Consider the following 18,449-nt stretch of genomic DNA (forward strand, 5'->3'; position numbering starts at 1 on the left):
TCAGACTTATCTTCGTTCCTCAACGGGCCCCCAACTTCGACAACGATAAAACATTCTCCGCAGTTTCAAATCTTTGCCCTGCTATAAAAATGAAGGCATCCTTTGGAGTCTTGTTCACGCTAGCCCTAGCTTTTGCACCCTTCAGGTGTGTTAAGTAGACATTGGTTAATGTTTGAAATATAATACTATATACTTGACACACTACGTTTCTTTGCCATATCACTCCCTTTTCATTTGAACTCTTTCATCTTGCCTGTCAACTTCATCGCCCAATCTCCAAAGCCCTCCCCAATAAAGCTAACCCCAGAGGCACGTACAGCTCCGCTAGCCCCGCTCCCGCAGATGCAAGAATCACTCCGCCGGCACAGTGCCCCGAACCCTGCTACACCCATACAACCACTGTTGACCAACCCTGCTCGGGGACGACATGCATTGTCAACCCGTGCATCAGCATCACAACCTCTACCACTCCGTGTCCAACCTTGTCATGCCCGAAGACTCCCACCGTGACTCTTCTCAGGCCATGTCCTACCACTTGCCGGATCGGGTGCGAGACGACCACGAAGTACGTGCTACCAAGTATCTGCCCTCATTAGGGTTCACAGGTGGATATTCAGATATGAAGGAATTAGGGTAGGATAACGGCCTAGGTACAATGCTGGGGCCTCTGGCGATTTTGAGCTGGTGGAGGCAGGCAAGATGTATATAGTTGTGAACATGGTGGCAGCATTGGTAGATAGTAATGGCAGTATCTGTATTTACTCCCGCCACTTTTCACTTATTATTAGTTCATATGTGTTCTAACAGAAGTACTGTAGTAAGTTTGATACATTGTAGAGATTAACCGCGCCAAGCACGCCCAGGGCGGGCGCATTCACTAATAACTAATAAGTTAAAATACTCCGTGCTTGGCACAGGTAGTTAGTTACTAGTATTCCCCTTACTTACGGATTGAGTTGAGGGGAAGATCACAACAACCAAGACATCGAGGGCTCAAGGTTGAGTGTTCTTCTGCCTCACCAAACAATCAGTTAACTGGAAGGTGGATTTAAATTACTCGGGTGAACTACAGGCTGATTGCGATCACGGTAGTCATAGGTTTGGCAGAGCCGAAGAATATCGAGCATCCCGGCTGATATTCCAAAACCAACACAAATGGATATCTTCCGAGGTTACCAGGATATCACCCCCTCTCTCTGGCCCTTACTCTGCACTCCGTGAGATGGATGCTCCGTCCTCGCATGGCGCGGATCCTCTTAGCACAACATGCCCATCCGCTCAATCCTTTCTGGAGATGTATATCAAGCTTAGGAGGAGACTGATCACCAATTGATAGTCCAACACTCAAGAATCACCTTCTCTCTCGTTTAGTTTTATTTTTAGTTTTATTTTTTTTTTGTTATCACAGCTTTGAACGCAACATGGATTCATCTTGAGAGCAAGTAAGACCCCATATGGAAGCAGACTATGCATGATCTCGCCTGGGGGCTTGGTTGAGAAACCAGGTATGTACCGAGGCGAACCTGACGCCTGGGTATATTGTGACAGGTTCTCTTATGACGAAGGTGATACCGTGTCTCTGAAAACGCATACCACGGCGGAAAAATACGACATTGAGATCATACGGGACGGATATCAACCCAAGTTCGTTTTTCTAAGGACTAGCCTACCTGGCAGAACGTGCGATACCCCACATGATGCTTACGCTGTGGGCTGCGGTTGGCCGGAGGCCCTCTCGATTCATCTGGAAGAAGGCAAATGGGAGTTTGCATTTTATCTTGTTATCATTCCCATACAAGAATTCCATGGCCGCGTCTACTAGCGCCATGGTTTCTTTATTGTCAAGGACAAACTATCAGGTTCAAAAATGACTGTGACAGATCTGTGACTTTTTATATCTCTTGCTTTCTCTCGCTTTCTGCAACAATAAGCAGTTCAGATATGAATGAGCTTCAATTATTACCTCACAATTCACATGTATGTTGAGAACTTGAGACTGTCTAGAGTTTCAAGTACATTATATGAGAATAACCTATCTGTTTTCATTGAATTGAACATATTGATCAGACATACTAATATGAATGACAGCATCTGAAAAAGAAGATAAGTTCAAGTATATCTGACTCTTATCTAAACCAATCTCAGAGAGAAGTCGGTGTATTAAAAGATATGATAAAAGAGAGAGTCAGCAGTGAAGTCTCTTCTGATGAAGCTTACAGAAATTTGAAACAGCAGAATCATAGTGAATATCAGCACTTTGAGACTACTGATTGTGAACAGAAAGATAAGAAAGTGTATAGTTTCAGTTATGACTTAGTCAACACTTGTCAGCAAGGAAACCTGGCAGCATTGAATATGTAATGATATCAAAGCATTGACTTCATCTCTAATGATGGAAAATTATCAATAGAGAGACAAGACATCTTACAGTGAGCTCTGAGCCTTCTCATGATCCCAATTCAATAGACTGATGCAGTTTGTGATACCTGCATGCAAATTTATCAGGGAACTTGAGTTTCACAATGTTGAATGTGCAAGTTGTACATACACCTACATACAACCTGGTGCTTCTCCTGGGTGCCGATGCCATGAGGTTGATCCACGAGCTAGAACTGGTCCAAGGGAAAGAAGATTTGGCATTATATATAATTATCTCGTGGGGATTTTTGGCGAATGAATGGTGAGATCCGCAACTGCAGAAAAAGACAGCGACTCTTCCATTCTGACCATGATTCTTTTAGCATCGTCTAGACGGCGTCAGTCTTGGGTGTCTGGACTTTGGCGCTCAACACGAGCTATACCATTTTGACCTACGGACAGGCTCTCCTGGTGCTGATGTGCGGTGTTGGTATCCTATTCATGCAACCATGGGCCACTAAATATGGAAGAAGGCTTCCTTTCCTCTTGAGGTCACTCCTGATCCTGATTGGTCTTGTGTTTGGGCGCATGATGACGGATATCAAACTCTACTCAACAATCAATGTGGCATTTCTAGATGATTCTTTTCTCCACGAAAAAGGGAATGCGATCAGTATATTCGTGCTCGTCATTGTGGCCGGTAACTTTCTTCCACCTCTGGCAGCAGGGTACATAGCAGATGCCCAGGGATGGGAATGGTGTTTCCAGTATCTTCTCATTTTCTTTGGACTCGTGACGCTCCTGTTCGTTTTCACTGCCGACGAAACTTCTTTCGCCAGGAACGATTTTGAATGAAGCGCGCAACCTCACGCGACATGACATGGAGCCAACACAGGCCCAGGAAAACAAGCAGGCATTTCACCATGATGCAGAGAAGGGTTCCCGATCCTTTGCCCTAATCCAAGGCTCCCACACCGGACGATCAACCCCTTCCATACCTCAAAAGAATGTCCCTCTCCAGAAGGAACCACGACGTTAAGATCGGATACTGGAGGTTAACATTTTCCATGTTCGAGTTAATCGTATTGCCGGCACCCACTTGGACGAATATCCAATTCAGTCTGGGCTGGTTTGTGGTCATGTTGGTCCTGACAACTTTGGCTGCCTTCTTCGCGGAGCCACCATACAACTTTAGTCCGTCGACACTTGGTTTGATGACCCTGGCCCTGCTAATCGGGGCCACATTCGGCTCTCTCTGGGGCGGGCTATTCACCGACTGGCTGCTTCTGCGCCTTTCCAAAAGACAGGGTGGCATTTATGAGCCGGAACACAGACTTTGGGCTTATCTCCTCATGCCTTTCGCCGGAGCAGGTGGAGTCCTGCTGTACGGCTTAGGGACAGATAACAGTCTTCATTGGATTGTCCCATGTCTGGGACTCGTCCAACTCGGATTTTATCTTAATGCATCCGCGCCGGTTGCCACGGGCTATGCGCTGGATAGTTATCCGGATATGGAGGACGAGATCGTGCAGCTCTCGAATTTCCTTATCATCTGCGGAACCCACGACTGTTGGTATACAACCCTGGCTCGAATACAACGGTCGCCGTGATAACATTATCATCATCGCAGTGTTGGTTTTCGTCATCAACCCTCGTCTACCGGATTTCAGATTTGGGGGGAACGGATCCGAACAAAGACCGCGGAGAGGTACTATATCCTCCACCATCGCTCGATGTCTGGCAGAGATTAAGCGCGGAGAACAGTTTTGTGAATCGTGGTAAGTGGGACGTAAGCTATTAGGCCAGAATGCCATGGAATCTCAATTCAACATGTAGTAGTCCAACAAACCAGAGCAAGACCAAGAACATTGAGGCTAGCAAACCCGGCCGCAGGGTAATCGTCTTCTCAAAACTTCGATTCGTGCTGTACGATATCTTCAATGCGACTCATGAGCTCGCCTTGAGATATTTCCAGGCACAGAAGTTACTCGATTTTCCACCTTTCATAAAATAAGGTTACAGTAGCCTGGGAAGTTCCTCGCTGGTCCCACTATCCTCCAGCTCATTCCGCGCAATGTGGGACACGTGACTGTAGCCGAGCAGCTACCTACCAGCGCCCACCGAACGCTCGGCCACCAGATCTATATTACACAGTTCTTCAACAGTGCAGGAAGATATTTACATTAAACATTGATCATTAATAGTACGGATGAAATAGATCATGCTATAGTTAATTTGTAAAGCCGTTGTTGAGCTTAATAATTCATTTAGGCTGAGATGTAGATATTGTGATATATATATAGTGGAATTATTTAACTAACATGATACAAACTGACAAAAATATCATCACAAAAATACTTCTTGAAAAACATGAATATCTTCAACAATTCAACTCAGATGATATAGAAACTTAGAATAAGATATAGTAGATTATCGCTTATCATCGGCCATCTAAAGGAATTGATCCTAGTTATCAAACCGAACTGCTGATCTATCTTTACGAGCCATCCCCTCACCTCGTAAAAAATCTCTATTGGACAAAATATGTTAGGGGCCACGCAAGGCTGGACCGCCCTTGAAGATTTTTAGAGCCTGAGGATGCTACGTACGAATCCATATCCTCCTCCTACATGTGCATGAACAAGTACCGACCTATCGTCCAAAATATCCAAGCTGTATAACAAAATGGGCCGGCCCTAGGGTCCATTTGTGTGTGCTTGAGAGGCTAACTTTCTAATTTTAGACCGTCCGATGCATGCTGCTGCTGCAGCAGTTCCCTTTCTGTCAGATAAATTGGTCGTGCGGCCGGAATATTTCAGGAACTTTGTCATTTTTAATCATGCTTGATTAAACTCCAATTCCCCAGGGCCCGATCACAGAGATTAAACAATTTAAACAATAAGATAGAAATGCGGTATCTATGTCAGTCGCCGAAGTGTTCATGGACACATGCATACAGAAAAAATAAAACTTCGCCAGAATGGAAGAAATGAAACGATAAATGGACATAAAAGGAGGGACAAAGGCCCGAAAGGGCAAGGGGAAAGGGGCAAAGGAGAGTGAGAAATGGAACGAGGAGCTTGTAGAAGCTTGTTGGGTTACACGCACCGGCGCCATAGAGAAAAACGTGATTAATAAATAGAAGCGCCAGAACTGAGAAAATTAAAAAAAAAAAAAAAAAAAGGTGAACAAAACACCAGAGGTCTCGCAACTTTTATGCAGTTATCAATCAAAGATCAACAAATAACCAATGGCAAGATGAAGCAGTTTTAGTAGGCCTTTCACGGTTTTACCAACCTTTAGAGATAGGAAAGTGAGGGCAATAGGCGTACGCAGGAAGGAAAGAAGAAATGAAAGTAGGGAGGAAGGAAACTCCATCTGTATCCCTAACCACACAATTCACCAGTTCATGTGCATTTAGCCTGTCACGCTTCCGAACGTTTTTTCGGCTCACGGAACCTCTCAAAAGCTCCTGACACGCCCGCTTTTCTGGCATCACCACGCCCATCACTTCTCTGGTCATCTGTTTCCAGTAAGCATACCAGCTAAGACACCAGCTCCGATAATACCGCCATCCGACGCCTCCCGGAGAAACACTGACTTGCCACTCTCCTGTGGGCCATCCCAGATCACCAATCGGTCAATGTATTGTTGGCAGGTCTCCTTGAAACGCGGATACCGCTGAATGATGCCACCCGTATACGCGACAACTAGTTCCTCCGGTCCGGACTGCCAGTTAGATGGCACGGAGTCGATGATAGGAACACTACGGTCGTCGCTACCAGTCTTACCAGCCGCAGCAGCACTATGGGCGGCTAGTTTGGAGTTCACGGCATTTACGATATCGTTTGGGGAGGCTCCGTTGTTTAGGGACGGATTCATAACGTGTAGTTCTGGTCGCGGAGTTGGATCGTTGTAATCACGCAGCTTGAGCTCCCCCTTGCATGCCAGCAGGCCAACGACAGCGGCGGCAATTAGTCCTGCAGACCGTGTCTGGACAACCTGGGAAACTCTTCGGAATGCCCGCGCCGAATTATTATCCCAGCTCCAATCGCTGGATTCGGGTGGGGGCAAGGTTTCCGTGAGGTATCGCACCAGCTCGGAATCCGATTGTATTTGAGCAACAGATTGTGATAGGTAGGTGGTGGTGAGAGCGTACTCCTGGATAAGATTCGCTGGTAGTTCCTTCTTCGATAGACCAACTACGTTCGTTAGATAGTCGTAAAATATAATCCGGACCAGTTCGCCAATATAACGGCCGCCAGTCATGTACTCAAAAGGTTGGAAGCCCGGTCGGGCGCAGGCCTCATCTAATTTTGTATCCCATTTTGTAGTGATGTTGAGTTCACGGAGGGGTGGTGCAGCACCATTAATGGTCCATTCAGTGTTAATTATCGTTTCGACAGCGTCCGGGTGTCGCGATGAAACGTGTTTTGCCTTAGATTCGTGCAGATCTTTCAAGCTCATGGGAATCGTGGCATTGCAACCGGTCCCAACAATTATACCCATCGCAACACGGCTGTTCGGTAGGGATTTCACCAGATAGGCCAGCGATGCTAGAGTAGCAACTGTATCATTGGTAATTGCGGCAATCTTTAGTTTTGGTAGCGCAAAGCGTTTTCGTCGCTTAGCCGACTGCTCTTCTTCTCCAAATGGTCGTCTTGTATGCCTATCATAGCCCGCCAGCAGAATACGGCCTAAATCGAGATTTGAAGTTATCGCAAAGCCTTTTCCCATTGGCATAAGCCGCGCTTCCTGGATTGACTCTTGCCTATTGTTCACGGTTAGTATTGAAGCAAACCACTGCTCCGCCGACCGAGTCTAAAGGAAGGGCACCCTGTATCCAACAATACAAAGTGAACATGATTGGAGGAAAAACAAAATAAATAAATAAAATAAAAAGAATGTTAAAAAAAAATAAAAAAAATTGGGAAAACTGAAGGGTAGCACTTACATCATTGGAAAACTGAACGTAATGCCCATTTCGAGCTCCTCCGGGATAGGGGTACCGCTCGCCAGATTCGGCGCTAAGCTTTCCGCCACCACCTCCGCCATACAATCGCCAATCCATAAGAACAAATCTTCCGCCTGGTCCCTCTTCAGATGCTCCCCTATAGGCCATATCTTTTCTAATGTCCGATTCACCCGTTGTCTCTGCGCTCTTCGCATTGTGTCACGTGATGTCGGAGAGTTGGAGTTCGTCGCATCTCCATCCTTCGACTCCCCCAATAGTTCAATGAAAGCCACTCTAAGATTTGTCCCCCCAACGTCAATCGCCAAATATCTGCCGGTTTCCTGACCGGTCGGTAGTCTTGTTACTGGAGTGGGTAGAAATTGTTGGGATGAGGTTCGAGCAAGATCGCGGTATATATGTCGGAAGCGGCAGGCGAGTTCATGCAGAGTGTTGTCTGATACCATGAGAGGTCGTAGGAATCTATCGATGGTGTCTTCGCGATTTTGTTGGCCGGTATAACCATTATCCATTCCCTGGTCAGTGTAGGTGCCATCGTAAGACTCGTGGTCTAGACCATGATCAAGGTCATCCATAACACTATATTGTGACATCTTCCAAGCGCAACGGTGTAGGTCGCAGTATATCAGGATTGTTGCAGGAAAAGGACTTGGCTAAAGCAATAGGCGCAGGACAATAAGGAGGAGAGGCGGAAATGGGCTAAACTCGAAAAATATTAGGAGGCGGGGTTATTTTTATCAAACTACTTGTAACTTGTTGCAACCACGGGGGTTTAATCAGCGGGCGTGGGGGAGTTGAAGGAAAGTCAACAGAAAGTGTTCCGCAGCCGAAATACCTTAATTGCAAGCGTTAGACCCCCAAACTGACGCGGATAGGACTCTTCAGAACAGAAAATTCTTAGTTAAAAGGGTAGATGCGCGGGGTTGAAAAATGCGGCTATCGAAGCTCCGAGTTGAGACCTCCGACGGTGCCGTCTAGTTGAACTATGACTGACAAAGATGAAACAGCGAGGACAGGCAATATTTAATGTAGATAAATGACGGAGACGTGGAATGATCGTCCGTGAACGTCTGGGAAGTAGAAGTAGGAAAAGCGGAGGAGGTCGTCGGCAGATACGACCTTGCAAGAGATGGGGACCGGTTGCTTTATACACCGATGTGACCCTATGGAGGGCAGGATGGGGGGGGGCCTCGCAGCAGAAAGCGAAATAGAACAATTGCGCTGGCGGGGAGAGAGAGACACAGCAGTAGCGAAACCAGCACAAAAGCTGGTGAATAAGAAGAGAGAGAGAGCAGGAGAGGATGATCTGGTAGAGAGATAAAGGATTGTGCTGTCCTGAAGCTGGTTTGCAGCGGTATGTCGCCTGCTGCTTGGTGGTGGTGGTGGTGGTGGTGGTGGTGGTGGTGGTGGTTGGTGGTTGACTGTGAGTCTGCCCGCGCTCTTGGTCGTACCGTAAGTTATTTATTTAAGTTACTTAACTAGTTTAGTTATAAGTTATTTAATATATTCTTCTCCAAAGTCAACAACGTAACGTCGGCCATGTCCATACAGAAGTTAATAATAATAAAGGACAGAACAGGATAGAATCGCTACAGAACACATGGTTATTTTTCATGTTTTATTTTTAGCCTCATTTTTATTTTTCGTTTTTCATTTTTCATTTTTACTACTATCTCAATCCTCCGGCTGCTTGGATCCCCCATTCTTGCAGCGAATTTCGCAATCACAAGATGAGCACAAAGCTCACTCATAATGCAACATGGCCCAGGCTGCTGGCCCAGTGATGTTCACGTTACATATCAACCAACTCACTCATCAGCAGAATTCCCCATTTATTTCTTGTCTCCAAATCCTCCAACAAATTAGTAATAATAATCGAGACCAGCAAAGCAAACACCCACGTGCAAAGGAGTTTGAGATCTTCTGGCCCTAGCTTTTTGGGTTCGGTTTGTTGGACATATTGTTCCCCCCCCTTCCCCCCCCTTCAGATGGCGTGAACCTCAGGCCTTCAAAAACACCTACGCAGTACATATCGGCTCCAACAAAAATAATCATCACCTTTTTTAGTATCACTACACTACAGGGGGATACCCCCGACATCGCTATTCCAGGGCGCCAACACTAGTCAGGATAGGTTCCAAACAAGAGGTTCAGAACTCTGACAAAGAAGTACCCATGTTCTCTTTCCTTTGTTCTTTGCCGTTTGTTTCAGAGCCCCCCTGTTGAATAGTTCGGTAATTACTAATGACTGCCGGATTCAACTCCCTGGCAAAGCTGATTTGCATTTGCTGCTGCTCTGATCCCCGTTAGGTGAATGTCATCGGATATGAGTCTGGCTGATAAATTGACAGGGCACTTCGATTGCCGTTTGAAGCACCTGTTTCTGCGTTGATGTTAGAAGAGACACCCCGGAGTGATCAACTTGGAACTCATCTGAAATTTTCGCAAATCATATTGTTTTTCTGCTGAAACTTGAAGTTTCGACATCCGTTTCTGTTTAAAATTGGGTGGAGTCTTGGAAAGCGTAAGTTATTCCAAATGTCCCTCGCCATCGACTAAAAATTCATCTACATGCTAATCGTGCAAAGGTCCGTTTCTGCTTCATAGGCTGAACCTCCTCTTTTCGACCTAGAATGCAGATAGATATGGTGAGCAGTTTATTAAGATATTTATTAGTCAATGGATTAGGCAATCATTCATCATAGCTCTCGAGAATCCCCTAGATCCTCTCTTCCCCCAACCTCTTGGGTGTCTTCATAGGACGGACGGCGCAGCCGCTAGGAACCCGAGATCCCCCGCGCAGTGAGTCAACATATCGTCAAAATGGGGGCTAGAATCAGTTTGGATATCCAATTCCTTCCGCATTCTTTTCTTCGCCTCGGACTACTTGCCAGTAGTTATCAATTTCATGCATACGAACAGACACCATAGAACTGCAAAGGCCATCCGATTCGCCGGTTAGGCTAGCCGCCGGCTGTTCATTTTCGGCACAAGTTGGGTCCGGTACAGAATGACGCTTGATATATGCTCCGTAGGTTAACTCGGACGGCGGTGTGCCATTACTATTGCGAGGAAGCTCCTGCGGGCATATAGGTCACTATGGGCTGGTTTCGCCCCAAAATCCGAAAAAAATGCTTCGGGCTCGCCGGACCGGACGAGGGGCGATACCGGATGTCGCGCGTTTACGTTTTACCGTTATATCGTTTGCCGAGGTAGTTTAGCGTACGAATCCAACCTGGCTTTCGTTGGATATGAAACGATTGCTGTTCAAATTTGAAACATGCATACAAGATCTCTTCAAAGAATATAGTCCGCCAGCGGGATGAAACCCCCACAATAATAATTTTAATTATGAGATTCATACTTCGGTATCAGGTGAGAGACTTCCAAGTATAATGTTAATCACGTGACTTCCACCAACTCATCGTGGATGGATAACGGGGATGACCGTGAACATGCCGCATCACTGCCTGGTAAAATCTATGGATATTAGTAGTTTCCGACTATCATACACAGCTTAGCTTGTAGTATATGAAGGGCGGATAATTCTACTACGAATTCCCATCAACGAAACGTAGAATAACGTGAGGAAGGATGTGGGATGCGGAAAAGCACCGGACTGGAGGTTTGGCAATATACCGACTGTTCCGCCGTTCATTAATTTTGTCATGCATTGCCCTAGTTCAAGCAGGCCAATATCATGAGCGAATGCCCTGATGTTCAGTACTGTCTTCAGAAGCTTAGGTATTGTGACTCCGGTGCATGATAAAGTCGACTTCCGACAAAACATAGTGCAGCCTCAGGCTCGGCCGCACTCCCCCGATCCGGTCTGGCGCCACCTGTGTCGGGTCTAGCGTAGCCTAATCGGGTTTGGCGCGGGTATTCGCTGCCCTGGCGTCCTGCGACTATAAAGGGACATTAGTCCTCCCTCCCATCGCACACAAACTTCATCGCCGCGACGAATCGTGTTGGAGAGCGTGGACGCTCAGCTTGATGCACATCCTGATGTCTCTATTCCTTCCTCGCCACGGCCAGACACCGAAGATACTGGGGCTGCTGCGGCTAGTGACAATCCCACCCATTTTTCCCGGAAGCATCTATCAAGTTAGCCCACAACCGCCAAGGTACCCTAGCGTTGGAGTGGTGATTCCTACCAGCTTTCACGCTCGCAATCCACCAACCCTTGATGTCGTAGACAATCAGGGGCCAACCTCAGGATATGACCGCAAACGCCATGGTAGCGCAGACACAGAGCATGAGCTGTCAGCATCACCTGCAAAGCAGCGAAGGGCGTTTCTGCGGCCATCCACATGTCATGATTACCGTCAGTCTACAGTCTCTGCAGTGATCCCACCAGCACAGATCCAATGACAAGATGCTGCCGAACATGCCTGTGTACATGACAACAACATTGAGGATAGGGGCGGCGAAGGAGACAATACTGGTTTTGTCTGAACAGATCATGAAGAGAGCGCGAGGGAGGCTACCCAAACGGGTCACACATGCCTGTGCAAGGCAGGTCACACTCTACTGCCTCCAGAGGAGGCGATGACGCTGGCTTCTGCTGTTGCACTTGAACTCTACTTCCTCCTCATGCGCCCTTCTACAATGGACACGCCCACTGCCGGCCCTGGAAGGTATGGAGGAGGGTCTGGACCACCACACGTTGGCGCGGACTATGCGGCGAGGATGAGCGATCAAGGAGCAAACCGGGCCTGATGGTCTGAGGCGGACAACGAGCTTCTTCTGTCGATAAGGCGCCAGAACAAGCCCTGGGAGCTGATCCAGCAGAGGTTCCCAAACAGGACGCCGGCGTCATTGCGGCAAACGTACTCGATTCTCAACAATCGATCAACACCAAGTAGCCGTGAGCGAACAAGGGGTAGGTGATCAAAGTAGAAAGAGGTCTATGTGGTTTTCTGCTAAGTCTTTACGTATTTACGGAATTCAACTTCACAGAAATATTCAGTTGCAGGGAAATGAAATTGGTGAATCAACAAGCTTCTGCGTCTCGTTGGCGGTGCACTTCGTTCGCAACAAGTTGCGGCGAGAGCGTTGTATTCATGCGCTTCTCCATGAGGATGAGGGGAGGGAAAGTCTGACATGTCACAAGCTACAGCTATCGGGATTGAACGACAGCATGGGCCTGCAGGACGGCGTGCACCCCGCGAGGAGAGGTGGGCGAGGAGTAGTCTTGGCCTGTGCCAAGACTATCGACCAGATGAACATCTTATTTTCCCTCTCGCACTGTTACTGTTACAGGATTCCACAACCAGTGACATGGAATTTGGATCGGGCTCGACCATCCCAGATTGGTCTAGATGAGTTAGTCAGCAAGATGATTGGTTGAAAAAAGAGGTCCTGCCGGGACCTCTTTTCCCTGGGCAAACTTCAGCATAACGATGCAGGAGCAGGCGGCGAGGGGACACCCAATGATCACAGTCTTTTATTTCTCACTCTAGCCATCTAGCTCTCTAGCTTTCTTGTCTTAGCTTCTCTAGCTTTCTAGCTCTTTGAGCGCCCTTGAGAAATGGCGTCTAGTGAAGTCAGGTTGAAGATCCGGGCTTCGGAATACATTTGAAGCTGACACGCATGTTTGCTCGGGAATACTTACGCATATAGAGACCATACATGGTTTGGTTTCGGCCCAAGAGTCCAAGAACAGTAATTCAAACGACATAAATTCAGAACAGGGACTTGTATTGTGTTTGAAGCAAGAAAGAACATTAGACCTGAGACTCAAAAAGCCTTTCCAAGATCGAGCAAACTAGGTGTACATGTCATTGATCTTAACTTAATCAAATTCACGAGAGTAATCTTCGTTTGACGTTGATGCTCACTCGATGTACATATAGCTAACACAGGTACGATCCACAGTGGCAAGAGCATGTGCAATAGACGTCAGGTTCTTGATCTGAGACAATATTAGCAAGAGCTGAATTGAAAGGGGTCTAGAGCCATACCTCTCGGCCGTTAAGATCTGAGGTTGCTAACCAATTCAGATCCCGATCACTTATTGCTGCAGGTCTTTGATGCGTATGTGCTTGGGAGACAAAATGCTTCCATATTGCCTTTCGTTGCTGTCGACTTAGGTTGGGATATTTAATCTTCAGATGGATCCTGCTAAGGATTGCCTCGTCAAATTCTGTCTCGCGGTTGGTCGTGAGAAAGAAGATCCCTTGGAAATATTCCAGTTTGCGAAGGAATATGGTAACAATAGCATCCTTGGACATGTTGATGGATGCGCGACGCTCAAGAAACACGTCAACTTCATCTAGGAGGAGAAGAGCATCGAAACATTTGGCGATTTGGAATATTCTTGTGAGGTTGTTCTCAAGTCTGTCAGATTGGGTGACCAGTTGCGCGGCAGGAATCTGAAACGTCAGCAGAAATTATTGACTTTCAATTGAAGCTGGGCTTACCGGGTAAAGAGGCCACTCAAAATTCTCAGCCATAGCTTCAGCCGTCAGAGTCTTACCCACACCCGGTGGGCCACTGTGCTGTGTCTGTTAGCAGGGAAACTAATTGAAGGCCCTCAGGACATACTACAAAACGGATGTTCAGGTCACACCCCTTGCCTGCAACAAAATCATCAAATGGGAGGGCGGGAGTCACACCCATCTGTGTCTTTGCAAGTGCCATAAGAGTGGACCTCTGCTCATCAGGAATTGTCAAGTTCCCAAAGAGAGTCGATGACCATTTAATTTCACCAAAGTCATCAACGGCTGGGACAGCATATCAGATAGTCATCATCATCCATGTCAACATCTCCCACGCTGTCATACTTCACTTGCTCCCTCTCTTTCTGGATCTGCTCTTCAAAGTCAATCCAAAAAGCTCCATCTAAGTCAATCCCCGTGGACTGAGACTTCAACGCATGGTCGAGAATAGTTCAGCGTCATCTGATGAAAGAGCAAAGCATCAATTCCAACACAGCTATCAATATTGACTTGCATAGGTTGTCTCTTCTTCATGAAGAAGGCAGTTCCACAGCAGTGACAGATATGTGTTCCTGCTAGTCCACAGAACTTCCGGCCAACATTTGATCAGGTTCTGCCTGACCATCACTTCCTCCAGGTGGTACTAAAGTGGAAATGCTGGTTAGCTGATGGATGGGTCGCAAGCCTCAAAACTTTTCAATTTCAAGTTCCATGCCAGCTTTTCCAAGAACCTTTCTGTCATAGTCGATGTAGCTACAATTGAGGCTGTGATACTCCACACCATTAAACCTGGTTTTCTCCTCAATAGCATTCAGCACAACGCATCTTGGCTTCTCCGTCCAAAACCATTTTGTATAGATGATGGACCCCGGCTTGAAGACAGCCCAGAGAATGTCCCACATGGCTTGTCCACTTTCAAGTTGGGATGCGAGCCGTTCAGTTGTGGGCTGGTATGTCATCAAGACGAATTCGATGAGCAGGGAAAGGAAATTCACTTGGCCCTGTCGGCCCGGTGTACCAGCGGTGTTTGTCCTATATGTCTCCAGCTCAGGAAGGAAGTAGTACAAGAGGTCCAGCTCAACCTGTGTCAATGTTAGCCACTGCTGGGTTCTGCAATGAAGCGCAACACACACTAGGCTTATCCTCCTACAAGCTGATGGACTTGACAACTTTCAAAACATCCTGCAAAGCATCACAAAGGAATTTAGACTTGATGTCAATGCAGACAGTCCGCTTCGTGGAATTTTTACCAGTTCAGGTCCGAACAACGGAGGCATATTGGTCAAGCTCATCAAGGACCTCTTCCACCGCTTCCTTGGTCTTATACTGCAGTGTCATTTTATCCCAACTGCAAACCATTCAGTCGAGCTGATAAGCATTGATGACGGAGCACATACATCTCTTCGACTCTCTTGAAGTCAAACTTAGAGCCAAGTGCGGCGACTGCGGGCTTGGAGTCTGACAGCTTGTTCGCTCCCGACGATGCACCATCCGTATTGGGCTCAGCTGCGGTGGGATTAGCCCTGATCTCCTGGATAACTTCCACAAGGAGATCTTTTAGTTCCTTCTGTGCGACAAGGTGCTGATACATTCCATCCAATGTCGGGCTCCTCTGGGCGCTTTCGTCGATCGGGCTGCATGGAGGTGTTTGGGCAAACATGAGTTTGGACATGGTGATAATTGAAAAGGAGGGGGCATTTTTTAGATTGGTCAGGAGTGGTAACTTGATAGGGGCTTCTTGATTGAACATCTGCTCATTGCCTCAGGAAATCTGGGTAATCGTGCCTTCTTATATACTGCATTTCTGCTTTGACAACGCAGATACGGGATTGACTAAGTTGTAAATCATGGCGAAAATAAGTAAAGAGCTTCATTTGGCTCGCTCTGAACAGTTCAAAGCTGCATGTCTCCCTGACACTGTGATGTGCACTGATTCATGATTGGCTAGTATTTTGTGGTACGTCAGCGAGTAAAGTCATTATTGGGCTTTTTACGCACGGAGAATTGTGTAGAATTCAGGAAGCAGAAAACTTGACCTCGCTAAGTGCGCCACTTGACCTCGTTATGTAAGCTGACCTCGCAAATGTGGCCCGTGTCACTACCTGACCTCGCTCAATACATCTTTTCTTGTAATTTGAAACCACTCAATTATTTATCATCAATTCAAAATCAATTCAAAATCAATTTAAAATCAATTTAATACTGAAATTATTTTTGAATTTAATAATAAAGTAAGTATTTATATAATTTACACTGAATTGATTATCAATTGATTTTCAATCAATTGTTAATTACTTAAATATATAGATTGAATTTATTTTTATTACTATAATTAATTAATAATTAATTCTATAATCAATTCAAAATCAATTTAATACTGAAATTATTCTTGAATTTAATAATAATACTAAATTGATTATCAACTGATTTTCAATCAATTATTAATTACTTAAATATATAAATTGAATTTATTTTTATTACTATAATTAATTAATAATCAATTCTACAATCAATTCAAAATCAATTTAAAATCAATTTAATACTGAAATTATTCTTGAATTTAATAATAAAGTAAGTATTTATATAATTTATACTGAATTGATTATTAATTGATTTTCAATCAATTGTTAATTACTTAAATATATAGATTGAATTTATTTTTATTACTATAATTAATTAATAATCAATTCTATAATCAATTCAAAATCAATTTAAAATCAATTTAATACTGAAATTATTCTTGAATTTAATAATAAAGTAAGTATTTATATAATTTACACTGAATTAATTATTAATTGATTTTCAATCAATTGTTAATTACTTAAATATATAGATTGAATTTATTTTTATTACTATAATCAATTCAGAATCAATTTAAAATCAATTTAAAATTAATTTAATACTGAAATTATTCTTGAATTTAATAATAATACTAAATTAATTATCAACTGATTTTCAATCAATTATTAATTACTTAAATATATAAATTGAATTTATTTTTATTACTATAATTAATTCAGAATCAATTCAGAATCAATTTAAAATCAATTTAAAATTAATTATTAAATATTTTTATCTTGATATATTTTAAAATTCTGTAAAATGTAGCGTACGCCGCTACGTAGGGTCAGATATAAGGGTAAAAACTTGTCTTATTCTCTTAAAGATGGGAGATGGGTGTACACTCTTATATATACAGTGATTGTTCTATAGAGATTAGCTCTTGTAGAAGAGATGATCACCTATGAAGAGAAGAACAGAGACTCTGTAGAGAAGGAGTGAATGCTCTCATAGAAGAAGTAATCACATATAAAGAAAAGAATGAAGACTCTGTAGAAAAGAAGTGAAAGCTCTCATAGAAGAAGTGATCACATATGAAGAGAAGAACAGAGGAAGAAGATAGAAGTGAAAGCTTCAAGAAACAGCAAGGAATGAAGCAGAAGCTAGAGCTGAATAGAGAATTGACTTGAATAGAGAGTGAAAGCATGTCACAGTTCCTCTATCTGAAAGAATGTGTTCACAGAGAAGAAAAAAATGACATTGAAAAAAGATGACAGATATCACAGGCGCTAGGCCCAAAGGGGCAGATATTATTCAGAAGTGCTAGTCTGTTTACATATGCTGCAGATATCATAGAAAAGAGAAGACTAAGTAATAGAATTGCTTATTCATATAAAGAGTGATCAGATGTAAGAATTGTTTGTCTCTATAAAGAGTAAAAGATGTAAGAATGACTTGAAAAGAAATGATAAGAAAGAGACAGAAGTTCTTTAATCTAAAAACAGCTGTAAGAAAAGAAAGAGATTGTAAAGAAATTACAAGAAGCTTGAATGAGAAAGAGTTCTTTGATGAGATAGATGAGAGTGAAAGTTTCATTGTGATGAGAAGAAGGTTCTGTGAGTGATAGAGATTAGTGTAGATGAATAATCATATTAATATATATATTACAATTACTTTCTTCTTATTCTTCTCTTATTTCTCACACATCTCACTAAAATTTAATATAGTGGAATTAGTGAAAATCGCAATATATGAAAGATTAGACCACAGAAACAATGAGTCTTAAGAAGAAGTTAACAGCTGTGAAGACAGGCGCAGTGAGCATGGTGAAAAAGGCCTTAACCTTAGAGAAATTGTTTCAGTTGTTAAGTCAGGAGAAGTGTGATGCCCTTCTTCATATGAGTGATAGAGAAGAGAAGACAGGTGAGAAGACTGATGAAGAGAGAACAGGTGAGAATGAGATAAAAGAAAATGATGAAGATGAAGAGTTAGAATTCTGAACAGATGAGCTTTCAATACTATTAACTTATCTTTTCACATATAAAGTGATCAAAGATCAAGATAAAGAAAAGACAGTGATGTCTTGTCATCACTCAGCTAGGCTGCATGGTGCCACTGCAGAAGAGTTAACAGATAAATCATATAACAGAAGCTTGAAGAGTCAAGAAGAGTCTAAGACTATGATATAAAAGCTTATAACACTGTTTACTCATTTGAAAAAGTTATGACTGTTCACATGCTGATTTTCAGAAGAAGATATTGAAATGAATAAGAGAAAAGAGAGTCAGAAGACTGCTGTGAGAGTGATCAGTGATGAAGAGTTATAAGTAGAACTGAAAGTAAGAGCTGAATGAGCAGATACAGATGCTGAAGAACTGTTACTGATAGAAGAGAACAAG

At 44.1% G+C, this 18,449-nt stretch overlaps 6 protein-coding genes across 7 annotated transcripts; 5 read left to right on the plus strand and 1 right to left on the minus strand.

Moving 5' to 3' along the window:
* Positions 1-427: 427 nt before the first annotated feature.
* On the plus strand, positions 428-637 carry BDCG_06139 (uncharacterized protein; the record flags this gene model as incomplete). The annotated part of the gene is made up of 1 exon (XM_045421865.1): positions 428-637. One exon carries the CDS (start codon positions 428-430, stop codon positions 635-637), a length of 210 nt encoding a protein of 69 aa, XP_045277639.1.
* A 356-nt stretch (positions 638-993) lies between these two features.
* BDCG_06140 lies at positions 994-4,372 on the plus strand (the record flags this gene model as incomplete). Of its 2 annotated transcripts, none has more annotated exons than XM_045421866.1 (5): positions 994-1,977; positions 2,089-2,680; positions 2,742-3,927; positions 3,989-4,136; positions 4,195-4,372. In XM_045421866.1, the coding sequence occupies exons 3-5, from the start codon at positions 3,366-3,368 to the stop codon at positions 4,370-4,372; spliced, it is 888 nt and encodes a 295-aa protein (XP_045281554.1). In that variant the 5' UTR covers positions 994-1,977; positions 2,089-2,680; positions 2,742-3,365. The 2 variants fall into 2 exon arrangements, with proteins under 2 accessions (XP_045281554.1, XP_045281555.1); XM_045421867.1 differs by having other exon boundaries at positions 1,410-1,442; positions 1,549-2,680.
* Positions 4,373-11,335: 6,963 nt separating this feature from the next.
* On the plus strand, positions 11,336-12,049 carry BDCG_17249 (uncharacterized protein; the record flags this gene model as incomplete). Its single annotated transcript, XM_045426393.1, has 2 exons — positions 11,336-11,654; positions 11,790-12,049. The coding sequence occupies 2 exons, from the start codon at positions 11,336-11,338 to the stop codon at positions 12,047-12,049; spliced, it is 579 nt and encodes a 192-aa protein (XP_045281556.1).
* A 300-nt stretch (positions 12,050-12,349) lies between these two features.
* Positions 12,350-12,655, plus strand: BDCG_17250 (uncharacterized protein; the record flags this gene model as incomplete). Its single annotated transcript, XM_045426394.1, has 1 exon — positions 12,350-12,655. Exon 1 carries the CDS (start codon positions 12,434-12,436, stop codon positions 12,653-12,655), a length of 222 nt encoding a protein of 73 aa, XP_045281557.1. The 5' UTR covers positions 12,350-12,433.
* Positions 12,656-12,752: 97 nt separating this feature from the next.
* BDCG_06143 (uncharacterized protein) lies at positions 12,753-15,626 on the minus strand. Its single transcript, XM_045421868.1, has 8 exons — positions 15,168-15,626; positions 15,037-15,118; positions 14,502-14,852; positions 14,281-14,413; positions 13,877-14,055; positions 13,753-13,830; positions 13,294-13,704; positions 12,753-13,244 (listed from the first exon to the last, which is right to left on the minus strand). The coding sequence occupies exons 1-8, from the start codon at positions 15,518-15,520 to the stop codon at positions 13,167-13,169; spliced, it is 1,665 nt and encodes a 554-aa protein (XP_045277640.1). The 5' UTR covers positions 15,521-15,626; the 3' UTR covers positions 12,753-13,166.
* A 2,199-nt stretch (positions 15,627-17,825) lies between these two features.
* BDCG_17251 (uncharacterized protein) lies at positions 17,826-18,050 on the plus strand (the record flags this gene model as incomplete). The annotated part of the gene is made up of 1 exon (XM_045426395.1): positions 17,826-18,050. The coding sequence occupies one exon, from the start codon at positions 17,826-17,828 to the stop codon at positions 18,048-18,050; it is 225 nt and encodes a 74-aa protein (XP_045281558.1).
* Between the last annotated feature and the right edge of the window lie 399 nt (positions 18,051-18,449).

The sequence above is a fragment of the Blastomyces dermatitidis genome (genome assembly GCF_000003525.1).
Source record: "Blastomyces dermatitidis ER-3 genomic scaffold supercont1.6, whole genome shotgun sequence".
Taxonomy (NCBI): Eukaryota; Fungi; Ascomycota; class Eurotiomycetes; order Onygenales; family Ajellomycetaceae; genus Blastomyces; species Blastomyces dermatitidis.

Bases quoted from the DNA above. Each gene is read 5' to 3' on its own strand.
- BDCG_06143 (XM_045421868.1), bottom strand. From the start codon at position 15,520: ATGTTCAATCAAGAAGCCCCTATCAAGTTACCACTCCTGACCAATCTA. The intron at 15,119-15,167 runs GTATGTGCTCCG...AATGGTTTGCAG, and splicing joins TTCAAGAGAGTCGAAGAGAT to TTGGGATAAAATGACACTGC. The intron at 14,414-14,501 runs GTTCTTGGAAAA...TTTCCACTTTAG, and splicing joins ACATCGACTATGACAGAAAG to TACCACCTGGAGGAAGTGAT.